Genomic DNA, 25,910 nt, shown 5'->3' with positions numbered 1-25,910 from the left:
ACAGTTCCAGAGCAATGGAATCTGACCTTATGGAATCTTATCAAGCTATGATAATTGGATCAGTTATTCTCCCTTTAAACAAATACTAACATTGGATGGTTTGGTGGTTGTGCTAATGACCTTCATGGTATTACATAACCACTATTGATTCCTCATTTTTTATGGTTGTGATTCTGTGGGATCCCTCTCCTGGGGGCAGGGACAGCCTGTGCAGGCCAGAGGTTTCCATTAGAAGAGAGACGACACAAGCATCTGCTGCCTGGTCCACTTTGGGATTCAGAGATGATCTTTAATTTTTCTAGTTTAGATTTATTTCTAAATGTTTATAATTTGTTTTTTTTTTCTTTAAGTTACTAAGTGCTTAGATTTTCAGGTGGCTTGGAATTTGGGAGGTGGGTAGCTTCGAGTTGTTAAAATCTGATGTTACTGCATTGTAGTCAAACTATTGCTTGTCTGATTTCTTCTTTGTGACATATATGAGATTTTCTTTATGGTCTAGTACCTGATACTTTTTATAAATGTTTCTTTAAAAATGTTTGTGTCTGCTTCTGGCACTGGTTCCATAGACATTATATTTATATCACTGAAACCTTCTCCACTACTCAGAGTGTGTTCCTTCTCTGATCCTGGCCTGTACTACGTTTTCATATTCTATCTTTTCATATCCCACGGGTACTAGGGAGATGAAGATGAGGAGGTTGGGAGCAGCATAGCTATGTGGGGCAGTCTGAGGGCTAGACATTAGAGGAAGAGCCCTTTGCTTGGACTGTTGCTAGTTAGGTGATCCTTCAGCATGAATGAAAAAAGTAATTTTTAAAAAATTGTTGCTATAAAGGAATTAGCTATTTGAGGACCGCCCCCCTCCCCCCCCCCCCCTTTTGGTTAGTCTTGACTACTTAAGTTCTTTAATTTTAGGAAAGGAGATCATGTTAGAAGAATTTGGTCTGTGATAAAGGATAAAGCACAACTTGTTGCTCTATGTGTTAATCTCTGGGGAATGGGCTAGAAGGGTCCTGCATGATCCTTTATGAATGGGGTATGTTGGAAATTAATTTGTTGATTTATTTCTGTGTTCTTGCTCTTTTTTCTATGCACGTACCCTGTTTTATGGGAAATGGTATTATTCTTGCCTTTCACTGAGTTGGAATGTTGCATGGTGGTGAAGAGTTCAGACTCTGAAGCCAGTCTGCCTGGGTTTGGATTCTGTCCCCACTACTTATTAGCTCTAAGACTCTGGGCAAGTCACTGAATCTCTCTGTGTCTTGGTTTCCTCATCTGTTAAATTAGAAATAGTACCTACCACATAGGCTTGTTGTCAGGATTAAATAAGACATAATATATGTAAAGTGCTTAGAATAGTACCCAATAAATGTACCCAGTAGTACTCAATAAATGTAAGCTATTGGCAGATGGATAGTCTGCTTCACATTTAGCTATGACATTATATCAATTTGCATAAAGAAAGACTAAATTTCAATTGCGTAACATTAAAAAAAAAGACTAAATGTTAACTGCCTGAATTTTTTTAAATAGCCAAATATATGGATCTCTTGAGTATTGTTGCAGTGACCACAAAGATTAATAGTTGTTGTCACTGCTTAAATGATTGTTTGCTTTTTGGAGGAAAGGCTGTCATTTATAGATGCTTTCATAATTCATATGTGCTGAATTAAGGCGTTCTCCGTGTAGATTGTCTGATTTTTAAGCTTTATTAAAGTTACTATATCAAAAATTGGATTAATTCAAATTTTTCCTGAAGATTTTAACTTTAATGTTACATTAACAAGCCTTTTCTGGTTCCCTGTGCAGCATCAAAACTTCCATTCAGCTTCAAGGTATGGGGTCTGATTTAGAACTTAGAAGACTTAAATAATTAACCGTGATGGTCCTGAGCACGTAATTAGCCATTGGTTAAGGATACGTAGTCATATGCATAAGCAACCTTGTTTACTTTTCGTTTGTTTATATATTTATTTTAAACACCTGAAGCAGGAAGCAATTAAAGAGAAAGCTTGGTCTGACTATAAGAAATTTAGTTCTTTTTTTTTTTTTAAAGATTTTATTTTTTTCCTTTTTCTCCCCAAAGCCCCCCAGTACATAGTTGTATATTCCTCGTTGTGGGTCCTTCTAGTTGTGGCATGTGGGACGCTGCCTCAGCGTGGTTTGATGAGCAGTGCCATGTCCGCGCCCAGGATTCAAACCAACGAAACACTGGGCCGCCTGCAACGGAGCACGCAAACTTAACCACTGGGCCACAGGGCCAGCCCCAAGAAATTTAGTTCTTGTAGTCTAAAGCTGAATACTTTGAAAGTGATTAAGTCTAGGGGCATAGAATAAGACATATCTCATGGCTTAACTCAAATCCCAAAGTCTTTGACTGTAAGATACATTAGGCCTTTGGGGATCTATGGGAGTGGTGGTGGGAGGGGAAACTCATTGGTTAAGAATAATTTCTAAATTTACAACTTGTTTTTGCTGAGAGTTGCAGTGATGCTATATACCTTCAAAAATACTGACTACTTCTTGACCCCTTATATCTGGCAGAGAAATCCTGTATTTTCAGATATCTTGTCCACTCTCCTCTAGGCTGACCCCAAAGTCGATGTCCGTAGGCAGTGTTCTGGGGGAATTATCCATGAGGCTCTGGGTGTTTGGGCTAGCACTTGGGTTGTGGGATATGAGGAGGAGACGAGGGTTGTGGAGAGGAGTTGTGTGGATCCTGTGAATAGGAATCTAACCCTCATTCCCTTCTGCTGGGGCTGCTGGTGGCTATAAGGTGGGTGCCATTGGCTGTTGCACTTACCTCCAGGGAGCAGGTGGCCCACACTGTGAGGCTGCAGTAAAGCTTTTACTGGGAGTCAGGCAACTGAGGCTGATTGTGAGTGACTGGCCAAACATTGTTCAAGTCCCTCTTGAATAGTACAAAGGGAATATGGGAATGTGGTTAGAGACCCAGGAGCTGTTCCCAGCTCCATAGCTTAATCACTGTGAGATCTCAATGATTGTCTCTAATTTTCCTGTTGAAAAATGGAGAATAACAATATAATGTCACCTGCGTACCTCTAAGAGTGTTCTGAGGATTAATGAGCTAATTGCCTTTGATGAAGGCAGCAGACCCTACTCTGGTCATAATCTCATTCCCTTTCCAGGAAAGCTCCAGTTTGGGGGAGTAAAAGAGTAGAAGGAAAATAGGAATGGAATGGGCTATCTCCAATTTAGTTGGCGTGTTTCAAGTCTCACTATAGATCAGATTTCTGTTGTAGCTGGGGAATTTTAACCTAAAATTTCTACATATTTTTTAGAAATGACACCAAACCAAATGTCTGATTTGCTGTTTGTGGGAAAAGAACAGGTGTTTATTCTGAGACCATATTAATGAAGATGTTAGTGGTTTTTTTTGCACCATAACGGAAGAAGATGGGTCAAAAGAGGGAACATAGATTTAAGTAGAGTTTGCTTTTATTGTCCATTACTGATGTGCTCTTTTTGAGAGAATTGGTATTGCTTCATTTTGTTGATTTTTCAAGTTTCTTTGACAAAGAAACTTCATAGATATCAAGCCAAAACAAAACAAAAAATATAAACACATAGACACAACAGTTGCTTTAAATACCAAGGATGTCAGCATGAAATTAAAATGAATCGACTGACATTTCTGCTTCGAAATTTTTTAGTAAAACTAATTTAAACCAACAGCGAAAACTTCTGCCTTTACCTTGTAATGGACAGTGTGACCTTTTTCAGTGTTTTTGGCTTAAGGGTGTTGACATTGAGGTGGTTTTGGTTAAAATTGCTTCAACTCGCTAATGGCTCTTGGGATTTTGGTCAATCTTTGGTTGTGGACTAGCAAATGCTGTCAATTGTGTTGGTACCATGTAGTTTTCAAACACAAGGTCTCTAAAGTAGTGGATGTTGTATCCCCTCCCACCCATGTGTGACTGTTAAAAAGAACACTGTTGTCATGTGAATTCTTATTTTTTTGAGCTTGTTTTTGAAGTAAGTTTCACAGAGAATTCCTGTTACCTAGAAATTGATGACAGACTTACACCATTTCCTTTTTTTTTCTTAGACGTTCCATCCTCAGAGCAGCCTGAACTGTTCCTAAAGAAACTTCAGCAGTGCTGTGTCATTTTTGACTTCATGGACACGCTATCTGATCTTAAAATGAAAGAATACAAGCGCTCCACTCTTAATGAACTGGTGGACTACATTACAATAAGCAGAGGCTGTTTGACAGAGCAGACTTACCCTGAAGTAGTTAGAATGGTGAGTTTCTTTTTTTCGCCGCGGACACTTTTAAGCACCTTCCATAGCGACTCACAGGTGTATTTATTGCCGAGTCAGGTCACTGGAGGTCCCCTCCGCAAATAGGAGCCAACCTTCTGAGAGCTAAGCATAAGTAGTCGGCGCAATACGGAATGTGAAGAGCATGATTTCATGAGAATGAAATCCAGAACTTTTCACCTACGACAGTACTGGAGGAATCAGTGACTTCAAAATATGAAGCCAAGATTGCCAGGGTGTTACTGGATTTCTGGCATTGGGAAAAGAAAAGACACAGGAGAATCAACCAAAGTTTTAGATCTGTGTTTGAAAAATAATCAAGCCTGTTGGATATCTTGATTTTTTTTTTCTCCCTATTCGTTGTGGTATATTAGAAATGGCTTTAAGCTTAATAAAATTGTGATTTGTAGAATCCAGTTAAAGCCTCTCGTGGCTTTATAAACTAATTATTATCTTTAGAATCTGAAAATCAGGGGTGATGTCTTTCGTTATTTTTGAACAGTGTCTTGCACTTTTTGCGGTTGTTAGGAGTTATGAGAAGAAATATTATTAGCATAATGTAAGCAATTATGTTCTTATTGTGTCAATAATTATATTAGTTTTTCAAAAGCCAAGCCAAAATATGATTTTCTGTTAGATTTCTGTGGGAGGGTTGCTTTCCTTGGCATCCTAGAAGATCTTGGATCTAGAGAGGGCATGCCATTCGAAGAGGCAGGGCTGGTCTGCGAACTCCTGCAATTGTGCTGCAGAGATCCAGAGGGCTCAGAGTGCTACTGGGCAGCCCGTTGGGGAATTTGGCCCACTCTCTGTGTACTGCTGAAAATATATCTAACTTTTCTATTTAACTCTTACCATTTGTATTCAACAAATAAAGAAAGGAGACCCCTGTGATGGAGTAGATATGGTTAAAAATGAATAGTTCATATTTGGGAAGAGACCTGAATTATCACAACTTGAGAAACTATGACTGATATATGAAGCTCATTTCAAAACAATGTCCAGTGGATTCCTCAGGTCCATATCTGAGCTTTGTTGCATTTGTTGTTAATTTACAGGGATGTAGTGTGCTAGAGTGTTTTGTAGATTAACTATTAACATTGTGGCTCTTGAGCAGTGGTTCTCAACGAGGGGCGATTTTGCCTCCCAGGGCACTTTAGCAATGTCTAGAGACGTTTTTGGTAGTCACAACCAGAAGTGGGAGCGGGGTGCTTACCACCGTCTGGCGAGTAGAGGTCAGGAATGCTGTTAAACATCTTATAATGCGCAGGACAGCTCTCATAACAGAGTTACAGCCCCAGTGTCAATTGTGAATATCCCAAATGTGAATAATGCCACTGTTGAGAAACCCTGCTCTAGAGTTTGCATGCTGTCTAAACCTCTTAACCTGATACTTAGGATCTTCTCTAGTCCACCTGCCTTCTGCAGAGCACGGTCCTTTGGTGTTAGCCTACTCACGTCCTAAGCCAACAGAGGTATCCACTGTTAATAACTTTCTTCTATATCTTTCCATGAATAGTCTATGAATATGTAAGCATATACAAGCATATACGTATAAATATTATTTTTTGTAAACACACAGATGCTGGCATACTGTACATGCTCTCTGTACCTTGCTTTTTTCACTTAGCAATATATAATGTATGTTGGTACATATAAATCTGCCTTGTTAATTTTTATAGCTGCATAATATTTCATAATGTGGATGTACCATAATTTATTTAACCGATGCTCTGTGAATATCCTTGTACACACATCACTTTGCCCTTGTGTGAGAGCATCTGTGTATTTGTTGATTTATTTTTTAATAGCCTATATCTTTTCCCTGTTTCTGGACCTTCATGTATTCCCTGCCCCCAGCCTCTAATTCTAATTCTCCCGTTCCTTTCAAGACCTGGCTTAAAAATGCTATCACTGTTCTCTGAAAAGCCCAGAGTTTTCTCCTTTCTTTAGTTTCCTCTGCTTCTTGGTAACCTACCCTTTTGGAATTTGTTCATTTGCTGCTTTTTTCTCCTTTCACACATTTATCTAATTTTTCTAATTAGACCATAAGCACCTCTAGGCGGGAGCTGTGCCCTGCACGTCTCTGAGGCCTCTCTGAGGCCTCCTAGCCCAGGCCTACCTGGAGATTGTTGAACGAGTGAATGGATTCCCACTTAAAATGTGGGCATTTCAGGCTCTCAGATTACAGTGAATGTATTGGATGTCATTGGGTTGTAGTCCGTTTTTAGACCCAGTATTTGGCTTAATCCAAAAGTTCTTTTATTCCTATGAACCAGCTTGGTCTTAAACCAGCTTTAGTCTCTTAAAGGAGACCGTTGTCTCTTCTCCCTTACCACCTTCCCTTATGTTCCCCCTCAACCAAAAAAATTAAAAAAGACTCCTGTTGTGTGTGTGTGAATGTGTGTTTGAAAATATACTTGAGTCCTACCTTAGGAGGTGTTGGGTCTGTAGCATGCATGCTATTCTAGGGTATTAGAAAATTAACTTTCTAGATGATAGTTTAGGGTTGTCAGAAGCGTAATTTATTTTTCATATCTTGTGATTTGTTAAATTGCTAACTACTGATTTTACATGGTTCTTAGACAATCTGGGGCATTTACAGAAAAGGAGGTAGTGTGGTAGAGTAGAAGGAGATAGGACTTTGGAACCACACAAACCTGGGTTCAGGTGCCAGGTCTGGCCACTCTTCTTTGCTCTATCACCTTCCTGGAGCCCTCCATCTTTGGGGCCCTCAGTTTTCGTGTGGTGCTAAGAGGTACGTACAATCAGGGAAGGGTGGTCATAATGCCTCCTACCCTGCTCCATAAATAGTCCATCCAAGGACAATTGTTGTGCTTGTTTGTACATCAAGGTTCTTACCACCTCAGGTACACGTACGATCTAGTGACCGGGGTGCTAAGTGCTCGGTAAGAAGGGTTGGAACCAAGTCCCCACTTGGTGCCCTCTGCTCCCTTCCGTTTTGCCACCTGTGAGCTCCTTGTATATAGAAATTCTGGTGCTACCACTGCTCACTTTTCTAATCTGTACTGTACTTGCCTTTTGGCTATTTTGTGAGGATTGGTGATGACGTGGATAAAGCTCTTAGACCAGTCCCTAACGTATATCAGGCAGTCAATAATATTATTATTGTATTTTGATGATTTTGTTATTAGATAGTTGATTTTACAGTCACTGGTAGAACCTGTTTGTGGACTTAAAATGCTCTATCAGCTAGATGTGTTGTGTCCATTGCCTCAGTCATTCTCAGATGCTGTAATTTCAATCCTGCCTGTTGAACAGTCACTGTCTCCACCTGTTCCTCTTCCTTAATACTGCAAAATGAAACTGCCTCAGTAGGATTAGTGAGGGAAATGGTAATGCTTTCAATGAAATATCAATGAAGCGATAACTAGGTTTTACAAACCGAGATGAGTGATGACTTAGGATGGCATGTTCAGGTGTCAGCATTATTACCAAAAGCCTTTGATCCAACCTGATGGGACCTATACTTTGAGAGATGCTATTCCTGTTAGGGGAAGAAAAGAGTGACAGATGAAAGTAATCTATGAGTTGTGGAAACCATTTTTAGCATTTGGATGAAGTCTGGATACCCCCTCAGACTGCTAGAATTAAGAAAGAAAAACAACTTTTTATGTGTAAACAAAACAAAACAATACAGCACCTAACTTACCCGCAGAAGGGTAGTGTGGGGTGGTGGAAAGAGCCCCAGACAGAGAATGTGGAAGTCACCGTCCTCATTTCTCATCTTCCACTTAGCTAGTGGTGAGATCTTGGGTGAGTAATTTCCTCTCTAAGGCTGTTTCTCCTATTGTAAATGGAAGGAGTTGATGATCTCTCACAGCCTTCCAGTTGACCAACAGTTTTGGTCAACACAGTTTAAGAAATTTACAATGGATTCTGCCATTCTTAAAGTTTACGAACCATTGTCCAAAGGAGTTGCTTAGCTCAGTGGTTTCTTTCATGTATTTCTAGTGGGGCCATATCTGATGGAAAAACGGGAATCAGGACTCTTACTTCTTTAGGCTTTGGCACATTCTGCTCTGTATTGTCTTGAGTGTCAGGCTTCTGTCCTTGAGGCAGTGTTTTTACCACATTATGCTAGTGTTTCCTTTTTGGTTCTGTTACCATGCATCCATTTGAAAGATTTCTTAGAATTTCTGGCTTTCCCAGTGATCTTGTGCTAATGTTTTTTACCTGAACTTGATCTGTGCATATTTTCTATTCTTTATATTTGCACATCTTCCTTTGCAAAAATGTCTCTTTTGGGGATAGTTCAATGTGAGATGAAATCTCACTGGTGAAGACATTGTTTTAGTTAACTCCAGGTATTGTTTATTGAATGACTTACAACCACACTTTTACATCTTGATGATAAATAAAGGCAGGGATCTGCTCTGTCAACAAACTCACAGTCAGGTAGAGAGGATACTCATGTGAACGAATAATAAAGATAATGTCATACGTGCATTAGTAAAAGTATGAACAAGGTAGAGTAGAGAAAAAGAGTGATTAATCAGAGGTAGGGAGGGGTGGTCAAGGAAGGCTTTACAAAGTGAGTAAAGCCTTGGCAGGGTGTTAAAAGGTGAATACGTGTTTTCCAGGTGGCTGAAATAGTGTTGAAATGAAAAAGAGAATTACATGATGCAAAGGAATCCCCAAACTCCATGATATATTCAGAGAAACACAAATAGTGCTGTGTTAGAGCATTAAGAGTGTGTGTGTGTGTGTGTGTGTGTGTTGGGGAGTGGGAGCAGGTGAATGGTGGCCGTTGAAGATGTAGATGTGGGCCAGATCCTCCAAGAAGCTCACAAACAATGGATAGCCGTTGAAAAGTTTTAAGCAGTTGAGTGTCACGGTTGGATTTATATTATCATGGCAGGGGGACAGATAGATTGGAGGGGACCGAAATTGAAGACAGAGAGGAATCACTTAGGGGACAGTTGTGTTAGAGAAGTTGTGGAGGGCCTAAACTAAGCACAGGTTGGGGAGTAGAAAAGGAGAGGAAAGGATGGGACTCACTTAGCAGGTAAAATTGAAGCCACTTAGGATTTGTGTGAAGGTTTGGAATGTGCGAGAGGAAGGGGTCTAGGATAGCTTTGGGAATTAGGTAGTTTGTGGTGCTGCCGTTTTGAGAAAGGTACAGTAGAAGGGAGAGTAGGTTTTGAATGGAAGCTGAGGAGTTGATTTTTGATGTGTTTACTTTGAGTTTATGGGAGCCCTAGTTGTGGAAAGCTGGAGATGGAGATTGGTAATTATCAGCATGGGAGCAGGACAGGGGAGAAAAAGAACAGTGATGGGCCTTCAGGCGATACCAGGGAATCATCACGCTTCAGTGCAGAGGTACAGGTGGGAGCTGGTAGGTTGACGGGTGCGTGAAATATGAGGCAGTTGAGATACTGACTATAGATAATGATTGCATGTACCCTGTACTGTCTTCATTAGGGTAAAATCCTGTCACTTCTCTCCAGCAGAAAGTAGACCTTGTCGCCCTGCTTGTTTTCTGTTATGTTCATATTTTGTCTTTATTACTTGGCTTTTTTGGTTCCAAAGTCTGCCCCACTCCTAATATGTGGTTCAATCTCTGTGTACTTCAAATTGTAGAATATGTGATTTTCCAAACCTAAAGTAGTTTTAAGATAAAATATGTTGAACAATTTTTTCTTCTTTTCTATTGCAGTCTTTCCTTGAGTCCTTTATATTGTTTCTTGGCTACCGTTAGCTTTGTTTTCCCCCACTCTCAAATTATACCCTGTGATTTGGTTATCTAAGTGCGTTATCTTTCATACATTTTTTGATTTAACTGGAAGTCAGAGCTCTGGTTAGCCTCTTAATAGAATAATATGGCTTTGTAGAAAATTATAAAATGGCAGTGAAGGGCCTCAGAGTGTGCCTACACAGACTCTCAGGGGTGCTTTAACTCCACTACGTACTCTATTGGCTAAAGGACAGAGTTTCTTTTTATAAAATAACAGCTGTCTAAAAGTAGCCTTGGGAATAATAACTACCGGGGGGAAATATGGAATTTCCATTTTTCGTCTGCCTTCATCTGATAAGGAATATAACTATACATCCTGGCCAGAATTTGCCTTGGAGGTGACTTTTCAGACCCAAAGGAGTTAAGATCTATAGGTATGAGGAGATAAGATCTATAGGAGGTGGGCTGCTTACGCAACTGGAAATATAAATAGAAGAGAATTGAGGGGTATCTGGGAAACGGCATTTAGGAACTGAAGTTATTGGTAAATTTTGATGGTAGGATAAGTCTGAAAGATAGGACTTGAGAGTTAATTAAATGTAAAGAATTCCTTAGTTCTTAGAAAACAATTTAAGCTTATGATAATGAAGCTTACCGGAAGACATTTTTAGAATGAGATCAAGAAGAGTCCACTGCTCAAGGTTAGGAGCAGACTGTACCATTTGTAATATATCAGAGGGTAGAGGAATTGGCAGGCACTTTCTTTCCTCACTTACCGTCTTAAACTATCACGCCATGCTTCTTTAGTTAATGCTCATTTAACAATATGCATTTAGCATCTCAGGGTGTCCATAGATTGGTTTCATGGGGTCAAGGAACCCTCTGATGTTGACTGCAAAATTTTGTGTGTTTTGTGGTAGAAGATCTGTAGCTTTTGATTAAATTTTCAAAGACATGTCTGACTTCAAAATGGTTTTAGCTTGATTTTACCACATGTGCAGTGTTCTGCTGGATGCTGCTCTGCTGGAAAATATGAGATTGGAAGGGAGTAGGATCTTCCCATTTATGCAGTAACTAAAGATGAAAGATGAAGTTGTTGGAATGATTTCACCAAGGAAACCATCTGGGCCTGGAGTTTTCTCTGTGGGAAGGTTTCTGGTAGTGAATTCAGTTTCCTAAAAACACGTCTGACTCTTCAGATTTTTCTGTTTCATCTTGTGTCAGTTTGCTAGGTTGTTATAATAGTTACGTAGTTTAGAGTTGTAGTCAAATGCTTAATCCTTAGAGGTTCTTCACAAAGGTGTGCACTAATGAAAGAAGATCGCCCACACCTGTACGCCTTTCGTTGTTTGCAGCATAATAATCTGCAGCAACTACAACATCTGAGTTAATTCAGTCTTCACAGCAACGCTTTGAGGTAGGTAGCATTATTATGTGTGTTATTTTATAGATGATGTAAAGGAAGTGGAGAGAGGTTAAGAAACTTGCCCAAGAAACACCTGGGTCACTGGCAGAGCTGAGATTCGAATCCAGGCTGTCTGGCTCCAGAGCCATGTTCATAGCTGTTGTGCCTAATGCTTTCCAGGAATCATTCTTTCCAATGGGAGTGGGGACTAAACCCCCCTAAGACTGGACTCTTGCCTCTGTCCTGTGTTCTTTTCCTTGAGCTCTTCTAATTAGGTAATAAGGCTTCTGATTAGCTCATCCCTGTCTCTTTTGCTGCTTCTGACAAGGCCTCAGGTTAAATGTTCATTTTTTGCTTAAGAAACAGCTTCCCTTTCACTCCCTCTCCCCCCACTACCTCACTCCCCTGTGTAATAACCACACTGCCTTTGTGTTATTCTTGAAGGAACAGTGCTTCTGAACCTTTTTTCCTGCCTACCACCCCTTCCCAGCATGTAAGAGTGCATGGTGACTGGGGGCGGGGAGGAGGGCTGTAGTTCAGAACTCTCCTCTGTTCCACCCAAACTACAGTCCTTGAGATGATCCTGTCCCCTAAGTCCATGTCCTCCCTGCATGCCGCTTCTCTCTGTCCCCCCACTGGAAGCAGGCAAGCTCTGGCGGCAGCCAAGGCATCCTGACATCGCGTGTTTAGCCTGGATTTGGAGCAAGGGAGTTAGATGATTGGAACGTCCCTCCGTCTCCATGATGGCCCCTAAGCCTTGGAAGCACTTAGGTGTGTACAGCCCACTTTCCCTTTTGGTTGTCCTTCCCAGGTCAGTGGTATAGACAGACAGACCTGGGCCCGGTCCTGCCATTTACTTAGCTGTGTGATCTTGGACATACCTTAACCTAAGCTTGTTACCCCACTGTAACTTTTGTAGGGTTGTTGTGATGTCGTGGTTGTTATTATCATTCATGGCCCCACCTCTACAGCCTCTGCTAGACTTACCTGTTTCTTTAGATGAATTAATCACTTTTTCGGGTTGCAATGAAGTCTGCTAACCTGAAAGCTGTTTATCTCTTTAAGGTGGCTTTCCATATCTTTTCTCTGACTGTTGACTTTAAACTTTACTTCTCTCTGGGAAATTTTAATTTCAGGTCTTTTTTTTGGAGGACCGTGTAAATCTTCATGTGCCCGTGTGTGTGTCATTATATATTCATGTGTATGTATACTGCCCTTAGTCCACCTAAGTAAAATTTTTCCTCATATATTTCCATATTCATGTTTGTACTATATTAATAATTTACCATTTCTCTCCAGCAAACATTCTCTCTTAAGGAATCTGACAGGGATTTTAATGTACTTAGTTTTAATTTAAATGTGCTAAGGAGCAGATTTTTACTCAGGAAGCTTCTGAGCTACTCATGATTGCTATTTGCTTCATTTACAAGCTGTAGTCCTTTTGGCTTAACTGCTTTACAGATTGTTTGGAGTTTTCAATATACTTAAAATCGTTTGACAGCTGTGACTTGTCTAGCACGGAAGCATCCAGTACTATCATTTCACTGTAAGGAGAACCCCCCTCCCCTCCCCCCAAGTTGGCCACAGGATTTTGCAGGATAGATTACAGTACTGCATTCAAGTTTTGGTTTCTCTTTTCTCCCACCTTTTAATTTAACCTTGAAACTGAAAGTATGGTTAGAAGTATAAGCAATACTTCTGGAAAAATCTGCCAAGAAAATGAATGATGAAATGATTTAGAGCGGCCAGCCTGGTGGCATAGTGGTTAAGTTCATGTACTCTGCTTTGGTGGCCTGGGGTCTGTGGGTTTGGATCCCAGGCGTGGACCTACACTCTGCTCATCAAGCCATGCTGTGGTGGCATCCCACATACAAAATTAGAGGAAGATTGGAGGAGATGTTAGCTCAGAGACAGTCTTCTTCAAGCAAAAATAGGAAGATTGGCCCTGAGCTAATATCTATTGCCAGTCTTCCTCACACACACAAAAAGATTCGAAATATAAGTGGGCCTTGGATAATTCTAGCACTTGGTGTTAGTTTATATGGTTCAGGCATCTCCACTGAGGAGAGAGAAATGAGAGGAAGGGATTTATTGGTTGATTCTCTAAGGAAAAAGCTGGTTTACACCACAGTGGTGTATTATTAGGAGGAAAAAATGGAGAAAATGAGTGTCCTCATTATGGAATTCTCAGAGACAGAAATACTTGAGACGAGAATTTGGCAAGAAAACAATGAACAGGTCATTTCCAGGAGGTAGTTGGCTACTGATCAATATTAAAAGCCAAACTTGATCTGTAGATGAAAACAAGAAGAAATATGCTATCCAGTGACTTCTGCAGAGGAAGTTGCCTCTGGAAAGTGCGGATAAGATAAGGGACTTGTAGAGTAAAAATGCAATTACAATGATGAATAGAGAAAGGTGGGGGTTGACTGGGCAGTGGAGAAGGGAAAACTGGAAAGACCAGGGCCTAAGGCCAGGAGCAGGTCGGGAGTAAGGAGGAGCATGGCTGGGAGGGCAAGGGGTGACTCAATAGAAGAGAGGATGTTGCTGAATAAAAATAGGACTGGTTGTAACTGTTTGGGAGGTTGGAGAGCAAGCTTATTTTTTAATAAAATAGGTAAGCAAGCTATATTGGAGAATCTGATGTTTCCTGACCCTTCAGAAATGTCGGAAACAAACAGGAGTGGGGGCAGGGCAGATAGTGTTAGGTACTAAATGGGTTGCTTTGAAATACGGTGGAATTTCCCTTCCTGAAAAAGTTAAAGCCAAAGGGTAGAACACTCTGGAATAATGCAAGCCTCTTCCTTTTGTGGAACTTTTGTTCTTTTCTCTTAGAAAAGTTAGAAAAATTTGTTAAGCTTAGACAATAGAGAAGGTGCTGGAAAATTGAGTTTTGTATTTGTGCTGTCATCAGGTACACAGTGGGGAGTCTGTTATGCTCTGTTCTGGAAAGGAAGAGTAGTTATTTGCCGGGTGAAATGATTGGAAGGCGATGTTCTTTAACTGTACATTTAGGATGGAAACGAGCAGGGTTGAGGGGCAGTTCCTGCCCCTCGAGCCCTCTCTTGGTTTCCTTCTGAGGAACTTACACCCACACTCCTGTGTTGCACCCCCCAGCCCCAGATGAGGCCCTTGAGGGAGGGCTGTCTGTGTGCCCCCCTTGGAGTGGCCTTACTCACTTCATGATGAAGCAGTAGTACTGGGGAGAGGGCGATACTGATCTGTGGTCAGCTGTGGTTCTGGTGTGTTTCTGTTTTCCTTACTCACCACCTAGCTCAGGGCTTTGTTCTGTTAATGAAGGGTCACAGAGACGGAGAGAGGCATACACACAGACACAGAGGAAGGGACAGTGACAGTTTGGGCAGTGTTTCCTGTTTATTTTTAGTGATTTCAAATCAGAGCACGTTGTCAGTAGCCAGAAATGTACATCAGGAGCCTCTGGTGTTTTGTGTTTTTTAAAATTTGGAATTCAACAGGTTTAATTTTTCTTTTAGCGTCAGCTGATTTTGAACCATAAAGTGTTCAAAGCAGATGTTAGAATGTATGTATCCTCAGAAAAGCCCCGTGTTGTTATTTTATAAACTTGTGTGCTTACAGAAATCACTTAATTTACCAGTTTTAGTACCTTCTTGGGATTTAGGACCCATAGTCCACACAGGAAAATGTAGCAAAACCTTGGAATCACATGGCTGGCCTGTGTGGGGCGAGAACAGCTGACTGCGAGAGCCAGCAGTAGGAGGGCATGCTCCGCGTTTATACGCAGTAAGCACGATGACTGTTGCAGTGTTTACACCTCTATTTTTGGATTCCAAGATTTAATATCAACAATCTTTACTTTTGGATTCACTGCTACATTTCCAGTTTTGGAGACAGTGCAATATAATTGTCTGTGTGTGTGAAATATCGTTTCCCTGTGATGGTTTTGTATGGGGATAACACACCCTAGAGAAAGGTAGTTTAACATTACTGTCACCATTTCAGCAGGTAAAACGTTGCCTCTTATTTTGAGCAGAGTTTAATCTTGAAATAGAAGCCGAATGGGAGCGGAGGATTCCTGGTTGGAATGTGTGGGTGATAAGGTGAGAGGCAGGGATGGGTCTAGATTACAGAGGTCTTGGCAAGCTAGGTAGAGGAGGTTAGACAATCTTGTAGACAGCAAGCAGGGAGTTGCTAAGAGTTTTGAACAGGAGGTGAAATGTAAATGATATGCTTAGTTTTCTTTCTCCAGCCCCACAAAGAAAGTCTGTACAAAAGAAGAGGAAATGGAGAATATGTAAGAGAACTCCCATCTCCTATATTTTTTCCCTGTGCTCATCAAAGGAAATTTGGAAATCAGAGAAAAAAATTACCCTTAGTTTCATTATTTAAATTCAGTTGTTGGTCACATTTTTGCCAATTTTCTCCTAGTCTATTTTTTATGATGTTTTTCCCTTAAATTAAAAAAAAAATTAGATATACTTAACATGCAATACAATTTTAAGAACAGGTCTTAGGCAGTGAATGTTCAACAGATTTGACAATTATATGTATGCATGTAACCATAATCCCAGATCTAGAACCTTGCCGTCAATCAAGAAAATTTCCTTGTGCCTTTTCCTGTTTTTCCTTGTTAAATATATTTTTTGCAATCTCATATATGTATAATTTTGAATTCTTTTTAAAAAAATTTCTTTAGCATTATGATATAAATGTGCTTTCATGTGATTAGATATCTTTCATTATTTTTATTTATTTATTTATTTGCTGAGGAAGATTTGCCCTGAGCTAACATCTGTGCCAATCTTCCTCTTTTCTTTTTCAGTCTGTGGGCCATCAGCATGGCATGGCCACTGACAGAACAGTGTAGGTCTGTACCGGGAACCGAACCTGGGCCGCCAAAACAGAGCATGCTAACTTAACCACTAGACCACTGGGGCTTAGATATCTTCTAAAAACATCATTTTAATGGCTGCCTAATTTTCCATTATATGGATATATCATTGTTTACTTAACTGTTTTCCATTTTGAGACATTTAAACTGTTTCCGTATTTCTACTATTAAAAGTAACACCACTATTAACACAAAGAGACCTTGTGAAGGAATTAATAAAATGACTTGTTGGTAAGTTGCATAAAGCAGATAAAGGAGAGGAAGAGTTAAAGAAAATTCCAAAGGGTTAGACAGAATGTAGAAGGTGAGCAGAGAATTCTGTTTTAGGGGGAAGCAGAGGTCAATGAGGATGAGATTGGCTTTGTCCAGATTGAATTTGAGATCTAGTGAGATGTCAGAACTACTCTGTATGTAACTGGAAATAATGGAATTAAGACATCCTAGTGTCCTGGGAACAGAAGTCATAGTAGAAAGGGTGACCGAGAACTGAGTATTGAGAGAAGAGCATTGTGCCAAGGATTCAGCTTGGCTCTACCTTGAGCTCTAGTGCTGGTATTTTGTTTTTTTGAAATTTGTGTACTTGTTCACTGGATAAAATGATGACTTTGAGGCATTCATTTGACTTCTATATTCAAGTCGTTCCGAGATTCAGAATGTGTTTTACTTTCTGTTTCGCTTCACACGAAGACCTACTAAGGTGGTTGGTGCTAATTCTGAGAAAGAAAACTGGTGTGGGATCTCTAACTTGATCTTGGCTAACGTTAGAGCAGCTGCCATTTGGTTTTCTTGCAGTTCTGCTGGATTCTTTCCCACTAAAAGGGGGTTGACATTCGCGTAAGAAAGTTAAATTACTTGAATTAGCAGAAGTTACTGGAGAATGGAAAAAATAATTTAATAGGAAATAATCATTGGTTTTTGTGTAAATGAGGGAGTTAAACACGTTCACGTGTTTACTGCCTTTACCTCCTAAAATCACACAAAAATTACTGAAAAGAAATAAAACTCACATGGACAAAGTAAAATAGAGAGGAGAGCTCAGAATCAACACTTTGGAACCTAGAAAGCAAATGAACTGGTGGTCACTATCTTGGCTGGTCTGAGGTAGCTGAACCCCAAACAGCAGCAAGAAAAGTCTGGAAGTAGCCAGCTCACAGCACGTTAACTCCAGGAAGGTTCAGAAAGATACTTTTCAAAGTAAGGGTACATGGGGGCAAAAACAGGGGACTTGGTGGAAATCTGTATAAGTAGCTGGAACTCACAGTCCTACCCCACTCCGTCCAGACCAGGCAGCTAGGTGACTGCTTCTCCCCAAACCCAGCAACAGGCTGAAGGTTTGTTTACTCTCTAGAGAGGCTAAACTGAGGGGAACCTGGACTCCGGGATTAGGCACAGCTGGGAGCAGTGGGTACCTTTCTGAAAGCAGGGGAGCACGTTGAATGGAAAGATCCTCAACTCTCTTCACCACTCAGCTCCCAGGTTCCTTATGCCTTTGGTCAGGAGACAGGTGATTCTTCTCTGGAGAATCAGACAAGCCCAAGAGAAAAGACTGAAAGGCACCAATGTAAGGAGAGTTCTTAAAGGGTGAAAGGATGATGGTGGTAAGGAACTAGCCCAGCCACTCTCACGACAGGTGAATGCCCCACTCAGACAGAGCTCCCATTCTTAATACGACTGGAGGTGGCATTGTCAGAGCACCCTCTCTCTTGACACTATGCTGACATTAAGACTATCAATCAGCTTTCCATGGTTTTTGAACTTGATACAAATGTACCTGGAGGAGGCTCAGCTCAAATATCTTTCTCTTTCCCTTGCATCTTTCTCCTCCCACCCTCAATCCTCTTCTGCCTTTGTGGCATCTCTGTCATCTGATGGGCAAGTGATAGGTCAAGAGGGTGGGAAAAAAACAAAGTCCTTTCCTTCACACACTTTCTCCCTTTTGTCTCCTTAGAACTAAATGTTGATGTATTCCTCAAAACTGTACCTTGTATTTGTATTTGATCTGTGTTCAAATTCTATTGATTCTCTGTTCTTGATCTCTCACGGACAGATTTCTTTTCTTCCATACAGTTGTCAATACTCTGATCCTTTTAGAAACTAAATATCTAAAAGGATCAAATTATTTTTAGAAACAATCAGTATGTGTTAAATCTAGTTTACACCAATTGATCATAACAATTATCGACTAAATATTGCTGCTGACAGCAGCAGCAGCAGCAGTAACAGCAATGAAAACAGATTTTTTTTTAGTCTATATAAATCTGAACAGTGTATACCTAATAGATTATGAAAGAAATGACTGACAAAGGAAATCTAAGTAAAAATGGTGACATTCTTGTGAGTTAGGAAAATAGTAGGTGCACGAGATTTCTGTTACTTTAATCTTGTCTTTTAAATTTGGCTACATATTAAAAATTTTAATTGGGCAATTTAACCTTTTAAACTTCCTTTTTTGTTCATTTGTTTGTTATTCCCTTTCTTTAACTGTTAAGCTTCTTTTATCATTTTAAGATGTTCCTTCTGCCTCATTTAGGAAATCAGGTTGCATAAAATAGCTGCTATGTCCTTGAAAGCCCTGCTAATACAGATTTAAAGTATGACCGGGAATGTGTAACAATAATAAGGTTGTAGTCATCGACTTTAGAAATCTTTTAAATCCTCTTCCGGATTTCCGGATGCTCTAAAACAGACCTCACAACTGTCACAAGTGCGTGTTTCTTAGTCACAAGTAAACAGCGCACTCTCTTTGGTTCTGGTTCCGTGAATATTTTCTCAAAAGTATAGAGTTCTACCCATGAAGAAGGTTTTATGTTAAAAATGTGGACGACCTTGCTGGAGTGGCCTCACCCCTGTATGCCGTGGTTTTAGTCCCTCCTGCCTTGCTGAGACCTGTGCTTATGACAGACAAGGGCACTGGGAGATTGCTTTGGCTCAAGGAATCACATTTAACTCAAGTGAACATGTTTGGAATAATAACTTCTGGAAATTCTTGTCTGAAAATTTTAATTGTATGGATGATATTATGTAGCAGTGACATTACATATTTAATATGATAGAGAATAAAGTTAGTCCTGCACGGGACTTCCTAGTGTAATCTAGTAAGTTGTCATACTGATTTAATTAAATTTTGGTCTCTAGAGTTGGTGCTAAGGACATGTCTTTATGTTAAAATAAGGGATTTTAATGGTTTCGCAAGTTCAGATAACTTTTAAACAGCCGTGTTCATTCACGTAGATGGCGAGGTTTAAAAAGAGACTTTATGCCTAGTCTGAAGTGAAAACTACAGTAGGTTTATTGTGGTAATTAAAAGACGTAGTTTGGCTTTAGAAACAAATTACTGATTAAACAAATTGCCAGAAAATTAGATTAAGTGCTAATTGAAAGTTTAGAAGTTTTGCCATTTGTTTGCTAATCAGAGCATCAGTTTAAAAGATATTCGTCTGCTCTGATACTCAATCCCTTGAACATAATTCCAAATGCTGTGGGATTTTTCTCCTTGTTTTTGCTTATCAATAATTATTTATCCATAATTACTTTAAAAAGGGTTTGACAGGTCTTTTATCATTGGGACCATTAAGAATTCTTAAATTTGGTGTTACCAAAAGTAACTTGACATTATATGTATGTTGTTTATTATTTATTACTTTTATGTTAGCAAATTTTGTTAGAATTTTAGTTCTTGTTCTTAGAGTTTGAATTTTTAATACAAATTCTAGTATGTTTAGAAGCAGTCTTCTCTGTTCAAATATCTGATTTAGAGATTTAAAGTAAATCTTGCTTATGTTCACATTTTTTATTTTGGATGTAAATTTTTTAATTTATTTTTTTGGTGAGGAAGATTGGCTCTGAGCTAACATCAAGTGCCAGTCTTCCTGTATTTTGTATATGGGCTGCTGCCACAGCATGGCTTGATGAGCAGTGTGTAAATCCACACCTGGGATCTGAACCTGCTTACCCCTGGCCGCTGAAGTGGAGTGTGCAGACTTAACTGCTACGCCACTGGGCCAGCCCTGGATGTAATTATTTTTAAAAATTGTACTGGGCTAGGCCTGGATGTAATTATTTTAAAAAATTGCATCCGTGGTAAATGTTGATGAACTACTATGAGATTTTCTTATTTTCTTTCAAGATCCAGTTTTACCATATCCTTTTTTTTTTTTTTAAGATTTTATTTTTCCTTTTTCTCCCCCAAGTCTCCCAGTACATAGTTATATATTTTTAGTTGTGGGTCCTTCTAGTTGTGGCATGTGGGATGCCACCTCAGCATGGCTTGATGAGCGGGTGCCATGTCTGCGCCCAGGATCCGAACTGGTGAATTCCTGGGCCGCCGAAGTGGAGTGCGCGAACTTAACCACTCCGTCACGTGGCTGGCCCCATACCATATCTATTTAAATGCATCTTTTGGGCTAACGCAAAATACTATGAGAAGAATGCATGATGACCTAGCTTCAAAATTGCATTTACTAGGTCCTCCCTCTGGTTCTAAATGCTTGATTAAATCATTTTGATTTCTTTTCAGTAAATGATTATGGAATGAATGAATGAATGAACTCGATGAAAAAACTCAGAGGTATCATTGAAATTGTTACTTGCATGAGGTCTTAATATAACTAGTGCTAGAGAAAAAAATGATCCTTTTTAATTTGCTTGAATATTCTCTATTTAACATCATTCGTATAGTCCTTTTTTGTTAGAAAATTTACTTTTTAGGTAGAATATCAAGAAAGTTTATTCCATAGCTATGATGTCATTATTGCCATTTATAGTTGATATGCAGCTGTATTACATAATTGTATGAAATTGTAGTTTCCCAGGTCAAAGAGGGAGAAACGTTCTTGAAGTCATTTAGTTTATTCTGCTTTTATCCAAGAAAGTTGATACCTAGTCATCTAGCAAGTATCTTGTAAAGCACAGAGAAGATGACGTAAGGTGACTTGTTATACTGTAGTAAAAGTGGTCCCTGATCACACTATGTGCCTGTTTTACCTGAGCCTTAAATATTAATAGTGCTGACAAATATATAACTAAAGGAAATTGAAAGTATTTGTTAAATAGTTATTTGTTTAATAACTCTCACTGCGTTGTCCTTAGCTTCAGTTTTGTTCATTGTTAATCTTGGCAGGTATTTAGTGAGTAGCTACTAGCTAGCCACATTCTGCTCTTTTATAATGTGCCAGTCATTTTCGTTCAACAACAACAAAATGTCAACCAGAATCGTGGTGTAAAATTAGTAGTTTCTATGGAGATAGAGAGTTTGGGGACATTGAGGGTTTTTTTGGTCTGCACTAATTTAAATAACTGTTTAAACATATTAATGGTTGCATTTTGATATTGCAAGTCAAGAAGTAAGAAGTTGTTTGTTTAATCAAAATCTGATGAAAATAAACCTTCTTCCTCTTTTGCTTTTTGGGCCGTGCACTTGGGAACCTTTTGGTCTCTTTCACATTTGGCCAACTTTGAAATTTATTTTTTTGTGCCATAGTTAACAGTGTTCAGCAGTAAACTAAAGAACAGGAAATTAAGAGAGCAGGCAGCCCCTCCCAGCAGGCAGCTGTTAGGTCCTCAGCCTTGCCTGCTGCGGTGTCCCCTTCCTCTCCCTCAGGATGCTGCACTGCCAGTTCTGAGTCACAATTGAGCTGGAACCATAGAGGTTCTTAACTAATATTAGTGTGATTTTAGGATTGTCAGATTTAGCAAATAAAAATATAGGGTGCTTCATTAAATTTGAATTTCAGATAAGCGAGGAATAGTTTTCATTTATGTTCCATGCAATATATGGGACATAATTGACCTAAAAGTTTTTTGTTTATGTGAAATTCAGATTAAACTGGTGTCCAGTATTTTGTCTGGCACCTGGGTTATTTCCATTTATTGTGTATTAGGTGCTAGGAATTCAGAAATTAGTAAGAAGTCCTTGAGGGGCTCAAAATCTAAATGGGAGAGATGTGAGGAAGGGATATGAAAAACAGGAACACCAGAGAGGAAACTGTTGCAGTAAGCGAAATGTTTGATGATGGGGGTCTGAACCAGACGGCGAGGATGAAGATTGTTGTATTTTACTTCTCTGTTAATGCTGAGCAATGTCATCAGCTTAGACCTGAATGCCCTCAGGAAGATAAACAGTTCCCATGGGTCCTGTTGAGAGCCACTGGCAGGCCAGAAACTTGGGAAGGAGTTGATGGGAAAGGAGAGATGGGAAAATGGGAAAGCAAGAAAATGATAAATGGTTGGGGGAAGCAGAGGAAAAAGAGAGATGTAAGAAGTCAGGTCTATCTGTGGTCTTCAGGGGTGGAGGCGGAGGGGTGTGTCAGAGAAAGAACCTTGAGTACCCTCCGTGCGTGTCATGGTGCTGTGTTGCCTTGAAAAACTCACAAGTTCTTTGGACCTCCCTTTTCTTATTTGTAAAATGAAGGAGCTGGATGAGCTAGTCTCTGACAACTCAGTGGAATCCCTAATCCCAGGTTTTTTATCTTTGAGAAGGGGTTGTCCAGATTTTAACACTTGTTCCTCCCATTCCCCCAGCCTTGCTTTCTGTCCTTATAGCCACTTTTCTGGAGGCCAGGCTAGTGCCTTCATGCCTTTAGTTTGATTCTCAACATTCAGTGTTTATTATAATACCTTTGGAATGAAAATGAATTGACTACCTCAAAGACACTTATTTCTTAAACTAATTTTACTTTGCATCGACACCAGCGTAGATTAAAATAAAATAGTTGAAAAATAAATCCTTGTATACTTCAAAAATTCCTTTTTGTTCATTTTTGATAATCCATTCCTGAATGAATAAAATAGAAGGCTTAGGGCTAGAGCCTCATATATTTAAATACATTATAGAGACAGTTTGTGACTTTATAAATACCTGGGTGCATTTTAATGTACCCCCATAGACGCTGTACACAACTGCTCTGTGGTGGGGAGTGATGCTCGTGGCTACTTGTGCTCGTGATGTATTTGCATAAGCATGCAACTGCCTTTACCTGTTTATTAATGTTACCTATTCAATAATCCGTTTAAAACCTGGGCTATAAATCAGAAGTGTCTGCCAGTGATGAGGGAAGATTTAATGGAAGCAAATTTACCATTTTGGACAGTGATTTTTAACCGTTTTTAGATCTTGGAAGTCTTTTGAAAATCTGATGAAGACAACTGGATCTTTTCCCAAATTGGACTCACATCTACAAAATGTTGCAGAAAAATCAGGGGATTTAGAGACCCTCCTGGCCCCCAAGCCCATTCATGGATGATCCAGTTTTAAACTTTTGATTTTGGAGCTCAACTGTACAGCTAAACTGATCCATTCATTCAATCCTTCCACCATTCATTCATAAGCTACGCTATAGGCATTGTGCAAGGCTCTGATCAACTCTCTCCTGACAGGAATAATCTTGTTCAAACAAATTCAAGAGCCCATTTTCATCTTGAAATTAAAGGCATAACTCATAGAGTGTATTCTCTAACTTAGGCTTTTTATAGATTTAGGACTGATTTGGTGTGTCCCAAGAGGAGGAACAGCAGCTGCCTAGTTTATCATCTATATTCCTCTTGCTTCAGTACAGCTTTTCTTAATTTCCCTTTGGTTATCCATTTCCATTCTTATCTTTATAGTATAGTCACACCATTTTCGATTGTCTTTCTCCCTACGTCTTTATTTATAAACATTTCTTTGTGCTTCCATAAAGGCATCATCTTTAATGCCATACAATATTACACTAAGTTAATGTACCTCTCTGATATTGAACATAAAGGTTATTTCCAAGCTTGCACTTTTTGGAGAGTGTTGCAAATGACTGTTTTAATTAGTTTTTTCAGTCTTGTCTTGAATTAGTTTCTTAGGACAGATTCTCAAGGATGGGAGCAATGGTTCTTTCGTTTATGTCATTTTTATTAGGCACCTATTATGTGCCAGGCTGGGTCAGAGGCTTGACCATTTCCATGACACTTGATGTGCTTTGACATTTTCCCAAATGTACTAGAGAACTGCTCAACCAGTTGAGTCAGCTCTTAATTGTCCAGCCCAATAGATCCGCAATTCCTCATTGTTCATGTGGTGAATGTTTAGAAGTAAACTAAATAAAGCATTACAAGGAAGGCAAATCTGAAGAAATGGCAATGTGTAGCTAAGCGAGATGTACTCGCCTTTAGGACCGTTTGCTGTTTAGATTTACACAACTCCATGTTCTTTTGATATGGTAAGCGAGAGAGGAAACTTTGACCAAATCACAGGTGTAGAACACTGTACAGAGTTAAACATCTTAGGCTAAATAACCTAGATTTATAAATTTGGTTAAAGCAGAACCAAAATACACAGTTTTATGAATGTATTTAGACTTTGAGTTCGCGAACATTTACTGGTTGCCTCATACGTGCCGGGGAAACAGATGTGAACATGACATCACATATGCCTGATGGGTGGGGAGAGGTAAACACATAATTGCCGTAGCATATGATATACACTGTAAGAGAGTTTATACGACCAGGAGTATAGAGGACTAGAAGTTTCTGAGTCCTTTCACCTAGAGTTTTTACTATAGAGAAGCTGTTTTTTGTTTTTTTATTTTTAGCTTTCTTGGTTTACTTTCACGTCTTGGGGGAGAGAAAAGCTTGTTAGAGAGAACAGTAAATATAAATGACTTAGTTGGGATGCAGTCTCAACCCAGTTTCTGAAATACATGTATAATTTAATGAAGAATCAAAAGCAAGTAATTAAAAGACTTTTGCCCTTTTGATTATAGTATGGCTGGCTGGTTGAAGAGAAGTCAGGTTGATGGTTATCTGAAAAGTCACAAGTTTCTTTGTGAACATAATTTCTGATAATCATTGGAAGGGACAAAAATAAAAGAACTGTGTATGCTGTCATTAGCCATAGCAAAAACATTCTAAAATGGTAATTTTTTTTAGTCATCTAAGCTAAATAGAGCAGAAGAGGTGCTCTACCTGCTTTTCTAGAACGCAGGGGTATAACCTGACAGCATGGGTTCAGTTGTAACTGCTGGTTACTAACTGTAATCACTGATGTTAACAAGCCTGTGCTGCTTTTGCCTCATTGGGGAATTGGAGATAATGGTACCCACTTGTTAGGGCTGCTGAATGCAATAGATACTGCTCTATGCTCCTCTTCATCAACCTCAGAGCAAGATTTGCTAGTGTTGACTTCTTCTTGCTTAAGACTCTCTTTGCTCCTGAGACCCCAAACTCTAGTTCTTTTCTTCTCCTACCTCCTACTCCTTTTCATTTGCCTTTCTTGGCTGTGCTTTTTCTATCTGATTTCTAAATGTTGGATGCCTGAGGGTCCTTTCCGAAACTTTTTTTGTTTACTCCTTTCCAAGGTGATCCATGAGTCCCATGGCTTTAAATATCATCTATATGCCCACGAGTCCTTATGTGTCTCCAGTCCGGACCTCTCTAGTCCTGAACTCCAGATTCATATGTCAGGTTGCCTCCTAGATATTGCTGCTTTAACACATTCCTAACTGGATCTCTGGATCTCCCCACCAAAACAAGCAAACAAAGGAAGCTTTTCCCTTTCCCAGTCATCTCTATCTTGGATAAATGACCTTACATCTATAACTCATCCTTGATTCTTTTCTTTCCTTCACCCCATAAGTCCAAGCCAGCAGCAAAACTACCTCTAGAGTATATTTTGAATCAGTCTATTTCTG

The 25,910-nt window shown here is 39.5% G+C and overlaps 2 protein-coding genes across 9 annotated transcripts in view; both read left to right on the top strand.

Moving 5' to 3' along the window:
* The window catches only part of WDR89 (WD repeat domain 89), a 432,803-nt gene that overhangs the window by 139,777 nt on the left and 267,116 nt on the right, over positions 1–25,910 (top strand). The window lies entirely within an intron of this gene.
* The window catches only part of PPP2R5E (protein phosphatase 2 regulatory subunit B'epsilon), a 146,890-nt gene that overhangs the window by 75,760 nt on the left and 45,220 nt on the right, over positions 1–25,910 (top strand). For all 8 annotated transcript variants that reach the window (XM_005605224.4, XM_001498781.6, XM_005605223.4 and 5 more), the window contains one exon: positions 4,070–4,266. In XM_005605224.4, coding sequence (XP_005605281.1) covers positions 4,070–4,266 — 197 coding nt within the window. The remainder of the gene's footprint in view (positions 1–4,069; positions 4,267–25,910) is intronic.

This window comes from Equus caballus, chromosome 24 (genome assembly GCF_041296265.1).
Source record: "Equus caballus isolate H_3958 breed thoroughbred chromosome 24, TB-T2T, whole genome shotgun sequence".
Lineage (NCBI taxonomy): Eukaryota > Metazoa > Chordata > Mammalia > Perissodactyla > Equidae > Equus > Equus caballus.
The sequence above is the reverse complement of the archived record's forward strand: the minus strand, read 5'-3'. Positions and strand labels throughout refer to the sequence as shown.